This window comes from Corvus kubaryi, unplaced genomic scaffold (assembly GCF_017639235.1).
Source record: "Corvus kubaryi isolate FWS band 111438036 unplaced genomic scaffold, C.kubaryi_AGA036_p1.0 37384, whole genome shotgun sequence".
Taxonomy (NCBI): domain Eukaryota; kingdom Metazoa; phylum Chordata; class Aves; order Passeriformes; family Corvidae; genus Corvus; species Corvus kubaryi.
In genome coordinates this window covers 2,971,282-2,984,281 of record NW_024581126.1, presented here as the reverse complement: position 1 = coordinate 2,984,281, position 13,000 = coordinate 2,971,282, and the positions used below count along the sequence as shown (strand labels likewise).

Sequence of the window (13,000 nt, the reverse complement as noted above, 5' to 3'; positions counted from 1 at the left end):
AAGGAGGAAGCTCTGCAGTGGAAGCTGTTGCTGACCTGTAGCACAGCAGTAAATCAAGGGTAAATGTGAACTTCAGCACTGGTCACCCTGAGTGTAACCTCCCCTTCACGCCTGTCCTAACAACCTTAAACACTACAATAAACAACAGACACAAAGGCAGATAAAAATTCCCAGGACAGAAACTTTAGAAGGAGAAGTTGGAATATGTAGTAAAACCTTATACTACAAAACACAGCCACGCTTTCCCTCCAAATTCTCATGGTTTTCATCTTTCCATGATAATCTTTTTTGTCAAGACCAGTCAGTTCTGAAATAATTCCTCCCAGGAATAAGCAGCAGAGCAAAGACCCTGACTGTGCCCTAAGGAATGGCTCTATGAATGAGAGGTATCCTCCAGATGATCTCCATCTCAATTTTTATTGCACTGTTGGGAAGCCTTCCTCAACATCCAGCCTTTTCATATTTCTTCCCCTTATTTCTAGTTATACTTTGCTAAAACTGTACACACAACTGCAAAGCCATGAAGATTAAAACCTGTTTTCTGAGCCCCTTGACCCATGATATACTAAGTCCTTAACCAGCTCCCTAGGAGAGATGCTTTAATAATCAGGAGCCCTATTTCCCATTTTACACTGGGCACATTTCCATCAGCGTTGGCTGGTACTCAGCATGGCCATATGGTGATGACAGCAAAATGGATCATGAGAGATTTCTTGGTTAAAACACTATTTACTCATTATGGAGCACAGTGGAATAATCTGACCTTTGGGGAGATAGAAATTAACAGGTGGATATTCCTTCCAGATCTTTTTCTTCCAGTCTCTTTGTTCCATGCACCCATGATTTATGCCACAAAGTGTACATCACAGTTGGCACAGTTGGCTTGTTTCATATGGCTGCAGTTTATATACTATAATAAAAGCAGGGGTAGAAGAACAGATACAAATCTAAATCCATTATTAAACTCAAACACCTGCTTTATTGCTTGCAAGAGATAATGAGCAGATGCAAGGCCACATACACAAGGAATGCAAGTAACTGATGAATTTATACCTGCAGTACATTAACTAAATGGAAATCTCCAGAGGGTAGGACAGTCCTTAACTTTCATCTTTTCTAGTCAGGCACTTTGTGTTTAACTAGGCAAAGAGACAACACTTTATAAGCTCAGGGCACCAAATCTATACATATAATAATGAAAAATTATCCCGATGGACTCTCAGGACTAGATGACAGCCTAGGCCTCCACCAAAGCACATGTTCTCTCTCAGCAGGATGGGCTGCTCAGACAACACCACAGCAGCCTGGAGGAATGCCAAGGGAGCCACTCACTGCCCTGTTGCAAGTGCACTCTGAGTGGGCTGCAAGCCCATCCACAGCTCCTACGCTGGGCGCCGAGGGCTCAGCAGTCCCAGCAGAAATCCAGCTAAAACCAGTGGGATAATCAGGGAGCAAACAGCTGAATTAACCAAAGAAGAAGAAAAATCCAGAAAAATCCCCAGTGAGGCCCAGAGTCACACTTAGGAGAGACACTAGACTGATCCCTCCATAGCTCCTAAAAGAACTCAAAACTAAGTGAGACCAGATGCAGACAAACTGGCCTGCCAGGATCCGACACAAATTTTTGTTTCAGCAAGGACTGAAGGATTTGGCCTCACAGTCCAGCTCTGCTTTTATTTGTAAATATACAACTCCCTTTAGCTTCAATCGGAACTGCTCAAAGGCAGAAATGGACTACAAATACTTAGAGTTTGGGTTAGCTGGTGAAAAAAGGACTCAGTGTATTTCGTTCTCTGGATCTAGACAGCCAGACCTGGAAACACAGCCATAAAGTGTAATTCTAGATAACTGGGAAACAAAGGCTGATACTTACAAAGGAAGAGCTCTGTGCTGTAGAGTATTTAGGAGCACTTGCGTTTACCATTAGCCCAGCAAATCCTTAACACTCGCAGAGTAGCTCTTTTAAAATGATTAATCTCAGAGTTGTACAGATTGTACAGAGATTAATAAAAATGAAGGGTTTACAGATGAGAATGTGTGATGAAAAACAGAGCAGCTTTAGAGAGTTGTATCAATCTAAGTGGTTATAAAGAAAAAACCCATAAAAGATGACATTCTAATCTGAGTATTTTTTAAAAATAATCAAGCTGCAATTTCTCTCTCACACCATTTTTACTTTGTAAAACTGAAATTGCCTGTCTAATGTATAAAGCAGTTACAACTTAATCTGAAGAGTTAAGCTTTTTATTATTATTTCATAAACCAAAAAAGGGAAGCTTTAGGGCACACTGAGGAGAGCTAGAAAATTTCAGATGAAACGTTGAATACACATTGATTCATGAGATTCAGACTTGGAAGAATAAAAAAAGCCAGAAAGCAAGATTACATAAAACAGGCACCACATTAAGCTTCAATTTAATTGTGTTTCAACGCAGGAACAGGAATTTTAGGGTTTAGAAACAGAGCCAAAAATGAGGCAAAGTGAGGGTGTGGGCTAGTCCTGTTGATAACAGAACATAAAGGAAGAGAAGTAGAGTTAATTCCCTCTGCTAAAATATTTACCATCCTAGCACCCTGGGAAAAATATGTATGGAGACAGCAAAAAGATCCTGATTAGTTATATAGAAGATACTGTTTCTGCCTGGTTTTTGTCTAATACTATTATGGAGGGTGGAATATGAAGCTGCATTTTTATCTGTCCTTTCCAAGGCAAAGGAATACTTAAAAGTATGATTTCACAGATTTGAGTCCTTTTACCATCCTCAGTGAGAGAATCAGCTGGTTGATGAGAGGAAGGCTCTAGATCTTCAGGGGACCTCTGTGTTTCTGACTTCAATAGTCCATCTTTGGTTTGGGGTTTTTTACCATTGACCTGAGTGGAATCAGGATTTCCCCAAACCCTTCCCTTCAAAACGAGACCATCAGTTATCGGTGGGAAAGGATAAATTCCGTATCAGAGACAGTAGCTTATTGCTAATTTCCACCTCATCTTGATTGCAGAACTGAACCCAAGTAGGAATTTTTGCACCCCCAAATTTTACTAAAAAACCACAAAAGCTAAACAGAAAAACCTTTACAAACTGCTCCTAAACAAGAAAGGTTTTCACTGCCTTGTTTTAGATGTTTTAATAGTGTTCTACAGAGATCATACCTAATATTCCTTACAGTGAGCCTGAGAAAACAGCGATAAATACCAATTTCCATGGAACATGCTGAGTGTTTAACATCCAAGCAAAACCAAAAGAGGAAAACCAAAATACTGTCTGGTTCTATGCCGGATTTCAGAAGACTGCCAGAAATATGGATCAAAGCTTTTTACTCAAGCAGCTGAAGAGACAATTACATTGAGTCTTGCTGTGGGCAATGTAGCCACACTTCTTGTCTACCATGCTGTATAGTTTCCTGCTTGGTATCAGTTATTTCTGTGCCACTTTTACACTTAACTCATCAAAATATAAAGGAGGGTTTTATCGTCCTGAGGGCTACCTCTAGAACTGCTGTGGAAGGAGGCAGTGTTTTTCATACTGGACAAATGAAAAAGCAACACAAAAATATGAAGGACAGAAACCAATGGCAAAAGTGTCCACTAATGTGGAACGTGCATTTTGAGATGCCTGGGACCCACTGAGTTTCCTGCAACAGAATAAATCTGATCCCAGCAGCTCCAAACAAAATACCACAAAATGAAGAACAAATCATCAGCAAACAGCCTGAGATAAAATCCAGTCCCATAGTGGGGTTCACTGCCTTAACAGTGAAGCTTTCCTTTCAGATTCTAGAAGTTGCCAGTTTGTGTGACAGCTCGTAGACAAGCCAGCCCTCTCTCTGGTCCACCCAAAGTTCAGAAGGTGACAGAGAGGGGGCCCTGGACAAACAAGCAACACAATTAACACACACGAGCTCACAAGGCACTGCTCTTCCCTCACGTGTGTTGCAAGAGCAACTTGAGCTCAATCAGAGCTGAATCAATTTGGAATTGAACCCAAGTGAAAATCTAAAATGCAAATTCAGGCACTTGGACTGTATGGCAGCAGTAATGGGCTGTCTTCTTCTCCAGGGACAACTCTTGGCAGAGGGAAGCTCATCTTGGGCCATCAGACATCCTTTTGGTTTGCCAGCAAGTAGAAACACCTAGAACTCGTGGCTGCAGCTTTTTCTCTCTGCTTCCCTGTTAACACCTCTCTCCCCTTCCCCTACCAGTCCATCACAGTGCTGTACTCTGGCAGAAGACAACATTTCAGTTCACTTCAGATGTCTCTCTTCACCATTTAGCAATGCCTGGCCAAGATCTCTGTTCCATACCTTTTACAGCCTGCCCACCTCTGCCTGTGTCTCAGGCCATGCCTTCCACAGATTCCTAAGGCTTACGCCCACTGACAGCACTCAGAGACCAAACTCCACTGATACGTAGAAACTTCTTGCCCCCAGTTCCAATATCCAATATTCAAATATCCATGAAGGAAAAAGCATTCAGGAAAAACAGTCTTCCATGGCCTTAAAGCCATGGGCTGAAGAAGGCTCTGAGCAGATAAAATCATTGAAGAGTTTAGATGCCAGGTTCTTGCTGCTGATGACACACAAAGAGGGCTGTTCATAAGCTTGCAACTCAATGGGAATGATTTTCACAACGACTGAAAAGGACACAGCTTTGGCTACCTGACAGTATCCCTTGCCCAATTTCAAACTTCTAATCTGGTTTGAGGAGATTCTGGGGCTGGTCACTCAAATATTGGCAAGACTGTAAAGAGCTAGAACCAGAATGCTCTCAGATAAACTGCCAGACAACTTCAGCATAGAAACTGCCAACTAACTCTACCTAAATTGCACTGCAAAAGCTTCGTTTCATCATGAACCCAGAAAAGCAAGCTACTGACCTGGTCTGTTGTCAAGTATAAAGTGTATGACCTGTAAGTTTTATGTAACTGTAGAGTTCTCTAACTATTTGCAGAACTTACTGGCAACGTTTTCTTCCTTCTTATAATGTGCAAAAGTCTCACTGAAGCCAAGAAGAAGTGCTGGGAAGAACTGAAGGCAAGGAGCTAAACAGGGACAGTCATCATTGGATAGAATCTAGAAGCTCCATATTTCAACAGGGAGATGGACTCCAAAATTCTTAAATTACAGCTACAAGATTGAGAAAAGCATCTGAAACACTAAATGTCTGGGAATCACTTATGAACAGTTCATATATTTTAAAGATGTAAATCTTGGGAAGAATACCTTATGTTCATGGCAACTGAGATTGGAGGTACTGTGTATTGTAACTCTCAGCCAGAAAAGACAGATAACTATTTTGGCTCATATTACTAGTGATGAGGCTATGTCTAGCACTGATTTTCCACAGATTCTACAATCTTGGCCTATACCAAAACTTTGAGCTTTGTTTTACCATAGATCATTCATCTTGATTTTTCCTCTTTTCATGCATCCTAGGTCACATACTTTACACTGCTAACAGTCTGACTCCTGGACAAGTAAGAAACCATTTATTTTGTTCAGTGCTCCTTTAATATTTCTATTGTGACTTTTTTTTTTTCACTGAGTTCCCCAAAGAATAACCTCTTCCTTGCTTTAATAACTTGGACCTCGGTCAAGGTTGATGTGTTTCTCCATTTTGCAGGATATTTTCTTCAGAAGAGACAAAACAGTGTCTAATATTGCAATGACTGATCTTTAAAGGGTACAGTTTAAAGAGGAAATCAAAAAGACTTATGAAAGAAAAGTAGGAAACAGCCTTTAAAAAGAGGGGATTGGGAGCAAAGACAGTGAACTATACACAACTGTAGGATTTTGGGATCTTCTCTACCCAGAAGAAAGCTCCTTGACGGATTTCTTCAGGTTCAATTCTCTCATTCACTTCACTACAAATAGTTTACTATGCTACTATCTTCTCCCTCTAACCTTCAAACACCATTTGTGAATGAGCTACAAAGAGACCCCATAATATTTTTTTCCTTTATCACAGTACAGCCCTGTACAAAAAGTCCACCTTCAACAAGATTTTCGCATCTGTGGACAACTACATGAAAGCACAGATCTGTGCAGGCTTTTATCAGCCCCTCCTGCTGTTCCCTTGAGACTGCACACGCTTAGACACTGAGAACATCTCAAAGTTGGCAATACCTGCCTTCGGTGGGGGAGTTTTCAGAGCCAATTATCTCCTCAGAGCAGTGAATCATCTGCTCTGAGCAGAGCGGGCAATCTGTGGCTTTCCCTTGGCTGAGATCAAAAGTAGCTCTGTCGCTCATGGCAGCGGCCGTGGATGAACCGAGGCGAGGATGCGGTAGCGCTGCATCCCCTCCGGCCTCCGGGCGCACTGGAGGCTCCCCAGCCCTGGCAGAACCGATGGGGGCACAGAGGGTGTGGAGAGGGAGGCAGCGGCACGGGAGCGCTGCCCGCCCTGCAGCGGCCGCCACCCCGGCGGGGCCCCGCGGCGCCTCGGAGCCTTCCTGCCCGCCCGGCCGCAGGAAGCCCCGCGGGGGAGGCGGACCGGAGCCTCTTCCCGGCAGGTGGGAGGGCGACAATGGCCAGGAGGAAGGAAGCCGGGAGGCGGCCGGGCCGGGACACAGGACGCAGGGCCTGGAGAAGGCAGGGAAAGGGAAGAGGGATGGTAGGAAGGGGAGACGGCTCAAGGGGGAGAGAACGAAGGGGCCGCGGCTGCCCCTCCAGGAGAGGCCCAGGCACCGGGAGCTGGCCCAGGCACCGGGACCGGGCACAGGCCAGCCCTGCCCTGCCCTGCCCGGTGCACCGGAGCCCCTGACACACCCAGCGCTGGGCTCCGTGGGCACGGCCAGTCAGCACCCCATCCCTCAGCCCAGGCCGGGGCAAGGATCGTCAAAAACACGGCAAGCTACAGCCAGGTGATGAGGCACTCTCGGGACCGGACAGTATTATTTTTTTGTGCAAGTAACCGCATTCTAGTCATGAAATCCAAGATAAAGTTAGCTCAGTAATGCAGCTACAGTAGGGCCACAATTTAGAAGAGAACAAAGCTCCTTACCCTTTCAGTGTGGATCCCAAGTTCATTTGGTTCCATGTCATGCATTCAAGCTGTGAGGTCATTTGGTATAAATTGTCACTGTTGTGAAAAGATGTAGAATTAGAACTAAAATTACAGCTATCATATAAAAAACAAAACATCAGAATATCAACAATTTCTTTGTCATTTGTTTTATATATATAACAGTAGAAAGTGGATGTATTTTATATAATCCATTTTAACGACACATTATGAATTTTTAAAAATGAAAGGAAATAAAAGAAAAGAAAATCTGTGGATCGAAAAGTCACTTTAAATCTGCAAGCCTGACGATTTGTGAAGAGCTGGAAATGGAAACATAAAACTTTTTCCTTCCCGAAAAATAATATCCGATATTGACACACTGAAATGAATGAAACGAATATAAGCTGCCCGGCGGGGTAACGCAAAGGATTGCTTGTTTTAAAAAGTCAAATCTGTTAACTGTTTTAAGCAGGAGTGTGAGAGACCACGTGGGTAATGGAGTGAAACAGCTATCGTGACTCGTGATGGATGTTGCTACATAGAGGGGCTTGACAAGCAGGAGAAAAATTGAGTGGCTGGGCGATAAAGGAAGCTCACCGCTGGAGCAGGCTCTTTCCCCGCCGGTGCACACCGAAGGCAGCCCGGCGGCGGCTGCAGCCGCGGCTTCCCCGGCTCCGCTCGGAGCGCCAAACCCGGGCAGCGCGGCCGCGGTGAGGGGCGGCGGGAGGCGGGCACGGAGCCCCACGGAGCCCCGGGAGCGCTCTCCCGGCAGGGCAGGTCCCCACGGGGCCGAGGAGGCTCCCCCGGCCCGGGGTCTCCCCGCAGCGCAGCTCCCGCCGCCCTGGAGAGCGCGGGAGGGGGGGCGAGGCGGGAGCCCCCGGCTCTTCAGCAGGGCGCTGTGATTGATGCCGGGGAACCGCCGCTCACAACAAACGCAAATCTCCCCGCTGATTAATTACACCTAAACTCGCTGGATTTACGCGGTAAATTTATACCATTTTGTTATTAGAAGAGGGTATTTTTTTCTTCTTTTTTCTCTCTCTTTTTTTTTTTTTTTTTTTTTTTTTTTTTACTTCGTGGCAGGTAGAAGAGACCTAAAAAAGCCAGATTCCAGTGGGAAGCTTTTGCATATAAAAACAAATTAAGTGACTTCAATCTCGAAGTATGCGTAATATCATTTGTCAGTATCACTGGACACTATTATTCATTAGTGTGTCTGAAGTGCTATTATGCTACTACAATGTCCTGCATATCAGCTCAGGAATTGTTAAACTCTCCTGCAGTTTCCCCATTTGCAATAGCAGTCCGTGCTGGTCTGTGCCAACTACGTTTTGCAATTCCACGAATTCTTCCTGTAATGCTGCTGTAATTAATTCCTCCAGGACCCTGATTTTTATTAGAAGTGCCCGCCCGATGCATTTACAGCAGGAGATTTCCCTTTAACTTTCTTTCGCTTGACAGTTCATTTATAAGAGCCTCCCCCACAATATCCACTTTTTCCCCTCCTTTGCTTTTTCATAAAGCAATACACTTATTCATCTTGTCACAGCTCGCAGCCACTGTATTCCCTGCCGCCCTTGGGTGACAGTGTCCAAGACGAGGCGCCCCGGGAGCAGCGCGGTGCCCGCGCCCCGGCGCCGCCGCCGCTCCCCGGTGCCCGCCCGGCCACAGCTCCCGCTGCGCTCCCCGCGGTCCGGCCGCGCCCCGCTCCGGGCTCTGCAGCGCCGGCAGCGGCTCGACGCCGGAGCCCGAGCTGGCTTCAGCCTCCGAAGGGAGCCCCGAGCGGCTTTCGGGCAGGCTGGGCGTCGTGGAAAGCGCTGGAGAGGGCTGGGAGCGGAACTCCGCTGCTTGCGCTAAACCCCGCTCTGCCCCGTTTGGTGTCTCCTGAGCGCGGCCCCCCAGGAGAGACCCTCAGCCCTCGCCCCCCCTTGTCCTCCTGCTGCGGGGGGCTGGAGCCGGGGAATGACTGTGGGGGGAGCAGGTGCGCGGCCTCGGACCCCGCACCAGCCCGGCCTCGGACCCCGCACCAGCCCGGGCCGCCCCCCGGCGCCAAAGCCGAGCGGGGCCGCGTTTCAGACTCTCGGCCCGCCCCGGGTGGGCCATACCCGGGCACCGGGATGCCCACGGAGCGGCACCCGCACCCCCTCCCACGGGCTGTAGGTGGGGTGTGTGCGATCTCTGCGGCCGGCAGCGGCCAAGGGGAGACATTTCTTTCCTGTGCTGAGCCACGGAGCTGCGAGGTTTTCATCTCGAAAAAGCCGGGATTGCCGGAGCTTTGGGTAAATCGGCCCTGGGCGGGAGGCAGGTGGGCACCGCCGGGCTTCGCGCCCCTTAAGCCCGAAGATAAGAACGGCCTCGCCGTCTGCCGCTTTCCCGGGGGCCACCGGGCACGGGCTCGGATTGAACATCTTGCATCTGACGTGACAGAGAACAGGACGTCCCTAACGCCATTGACGCCTCGCCATGGTTTATTATTGACAGTACCGTGAGATGATCTCATGGAATCAACAACTCCGCTCAAAATCTCGGCTTTGGATGGGGTTTGAATGAGGAGGAGGAAAGCGAGGTCTCCAGGGATATGCCTGCACTGATTCCAATCTGAATCCTTGGCCCTTCGAGCGGCCACAAAGAAGACACTAAAAATAACTTATTTTCATTACAAAGATGCTTTTTAAGAGAAACGAGAGGAAGGGGGGGAAACATTTCTACAACAGGGATTAATGTAAGTTGGAGTGGAATAAAAGGAAGTCAACACTGAGCAAAAAGGGAACTTAAAAGGAAACCAGTAGTAGATCATATAGAGTTTGTTTTGGCCTGCACTGCAGTATTACCGAGTTCTTGACCTCTGCACAGAAAGAGCTATAATCTGAACCGAGACTCCTCCACTTTTAAAGTCTTTGCAAGTGTGACTCACAGTAAATTTTCAACATCGAGCATGTTTACTACGTTAAACAGTGCGAGGTAGAAAAGTTCGCATCACCATTTTAATGGACCCACAACCGCACGCTTACGGTCTGCGCGGGTTTGTCATCCGTGTCCAGCTACCAGCCACAGGCGCGGGGCTCCTTGGCAGCGCAGCGGGCCACGCTCTAAACAGAGAGCAAGTAGCGGCCGAGGCGAGAGATTTCAGAGATAGTTTTGCTTTCGGCCTAAGAATTACGATCTTTCAACCATTTCTTTCTTCCCGACTTTGCCTCGGTACGGGAGAGAAGGCGAGCCTCTTGAGCCCTGAGTGCCTCCGCACTGTAGACGGGCTGGAAGCAGCCGGGCCGGGAGCTGTCCTGGCGGAGGGACCCTCCTGCCCACGCTCACTCGCGACCCGGCCCGGCTCCCCGCGGGCCATGCTGGGGCCGCGCTCCGCGGAGAGAGGGGGAGCCGGGAGGGTCCCTCGCACCCAGCTGGAGAGATGGAGGGGGAAGTGGGAGCATCAGGTGGAGGTGACTCCCTCTGCATCCTTTCCCTCTGCTCTCTCGCTCCACCTCCGCCCGCCGAAGCATCACCCCTCGGGTCCTGTTGGACGCGGCGGATCCGGGACGGGGGTGACGGAGGGATGGCCGCCCCTGTAAGGCGCTGCAAGGTGGAGCCTCGGCGGGGGTGAGTGGGCGAGGGACCACAAACCAGCGCTGCTCGGGCGTCCCGGGACACGCAGAGAAAAGGCGGTGCAGGGAAACACCGGCCACCGCATCCCGCCGGGGACAGAGGCGACAACACCTCCCGTTCCCGAACTCGTCTCTTCCGCCACATCCCCCCCTCCACTGCTAAAGGCGAACGGGAGCGCCCGCTGTCCCCGGCCAGTGGGAAGAACGGCAAACCCCCCATTCCGGGGCTGAGCACCATCCCCTGAGCGCTTGCTGCGCACTCCGCGCAGCGGGCGCCATGTGCGCAGGGAGGCGTGCAGCAGGCTTGGGCAGGGTCGCCAGCCCCCGCACTCGGGTGCGGCGACCGAGCAATCACTTGACAAAGCAGAGCTGTCGAACCTGGCCTGAACTGCGAAAACCAAAAGAAATCTTCGAGAAGAAGCAGCGGAATAAAGACGGTCTTGGGGAAAAAAAAATCACGATTTTGCCAAATCAAGATAAATGTGGATAAGGACAGTGAGGTCGTTTTCAGGGCGTTGGCGATGTGGCAAATGAGTCCCGCCCGTTTCTGTACTGCAACGACTCACCCACTTTTTTGACCACACTTGCGAGGCGTTTTTGAACGTGTTCGGTAGGATACAAGGACAGGCCGCGCCGAGCTCAGCCACCTGTGCGGGCCTCGATGCGGGAGCAGGCTTTGTGCAGCTGGGGCTGCCCTCGGCGGGGAGCAAGCTCTGCCTCACTTACACCCCCACACATCAGCATTGGCTCCTGTGAGGTTTAAAGGCTTAAATCCTTATCTTACTGGAGTAAGCCGTAAACCTCCCAGGGAGCAGGGCAGGATCGGGAGGAAGGTCGGGAGGAAATCGGTCCCCGTCGCGCACGCAGCGCTGCCCACTCGCGGGTCCCGAAGCGCTGGGCGGGAGGTGGCCGCGTTAGGGCGGCGACCTCTGTGCGCACCCCCTGCCCGGCGTTGCCTCGTGGAGGCACATGGAAGATAGAGCTCTCGACACTATCAGCATTCTCCTATCGGAATCACACCTCCAGGTGCTGCCGCTTCCAGGAGCGGGGCGAGAACGAGCCCCGGGGCGACTGGGGAAGGAGGCGGCTGCCCGCGGCCGCTCGGAGCTGCCCTCCCCAAGCCTCCTCCAAACCATATTTATAGATTTCCCTGCGCGGCGAGCAATCTCTGTCACTTCAGAGCAGGAGTTCGCCCCGCCAATTATTCTGCAAGCTAATCTCTCTGGATAGGCTTCTTTCCTTCCTTCATTACCTCATTCCCTCCTTCCCTTGACGTCAACTCACGTTCATTAGCGAAGTGGCTTCTGGAAGTGACAGAATTTTGTTGTCTCACGTCCAGTGTCGATTAATCTGAGATGATATAACCGGCCTACAAGAGGAGCCGCTCGCGGCTTCCTTCGCAGAGGCATATTGTTTTGTGTGCGAGAGTTACTTAGCAACTCCGAGATACAGGACTGGCTCCAAGTTCACAAAAAGTTGAAGAATAAATTTTGGGGAACTTTTTTTACTCACTAAACACGTTGTAAAACTCCAACGCCCAGCCCCCATGCCAGACTGAAAAAAAACAAACCGCGAAGCTGCGCTTGCCACGGGCCCGTCTGTTGGCAAAAGGATTTCGTTGCTTGCAGCAAAGCTCCAGACGCACCTTTCTCCCAGCAAGGAAATCCGATAGGTTTATTGCCCCGATTTCAATAAATAACCTCCCTGCAGGCCAGTTCCTATCACTCCTGGGAGTCATCGGAACGGCTCTTGGCCTGCAAGACGAAGCCCTTGGACGGAGCTGAGTTTTAATTGCCTGTACCGCGCTCTGCCCATCGCTGCTGCTCACCAGCCAGAGCTCCCACACCTTCCCGGCCTCGGGGAAGAGCTCCGGGGCTGCGGGGACTCTCAGAGCCGGGACCGGAGTGGAGGCGCGGGGCCCTGCAGCCTGGGGCTCAGCTGGGCTGCCCCAAGCACTTCCTCCCGCTGCGGTTAAGAGCAAACCCCAAATTCGGCGCACCGGTGAGCTACGGGACAGGCCCAAGGAGAGCGGGCAGCCCGGTTCCCTTTTCCCAGAGGCGGCCGGCACCTGCTGCCGGAGCGCGGCTCCCCCGAGCCGGCCGCGCCGTGCCCGATCCCGCCGGGATGCTCTGCCAGAGCCGAGCGGCGCCGCCGCCACCGCCAACCCCGGCTCGGGAGGGCGAACCGGCCCGGGAAACCTCCGAGACACAGCGGAACCCGCGACGGAAGGCGCGGCGTCTTTTTTTCGTTTTGTGGGGTTTTGGGGATGTTGTTTTGGTTTTTTTTTTTGGTTGGTTTCTTTGTTTTTGTTGGGGTTTTGTTTGTTTGTTTGGGAAGAGTTGGGGGTTTCGCCTTGCTTTGGTTTGGTTTTTACTTGTGAATCTTTTTTTTTTTTTTT

At 49.9% G+C, this 13,000-nt stretch overlaps 1 protein-coding gene across 3 annotated transcripts in view; it reads right to left on the bottom strand.

Annotated features, from left to right (window-relative positions):
* The window catches only part of WT1 (WT1 transcription factor), a 34,971-nt gene that overhangs the window by 15,436 nt on the left and 6,535 nt on the right, over nt 1-13,000 (bottom strand). For all 3 annotated transcript variants that reach the window (XM_042035635.1, XM_042035633.1, XM_042035634.1), the window contains exon 4: nt 7,001-7,078. In XM_042035635.1, the coding sequence (XP_041891569.1) occupies nt 7,001-7,078 (78 nt within the window). The remainder of the gene's footprint in view (nt 1-7,000; nt 7,079-13,000) is intronic.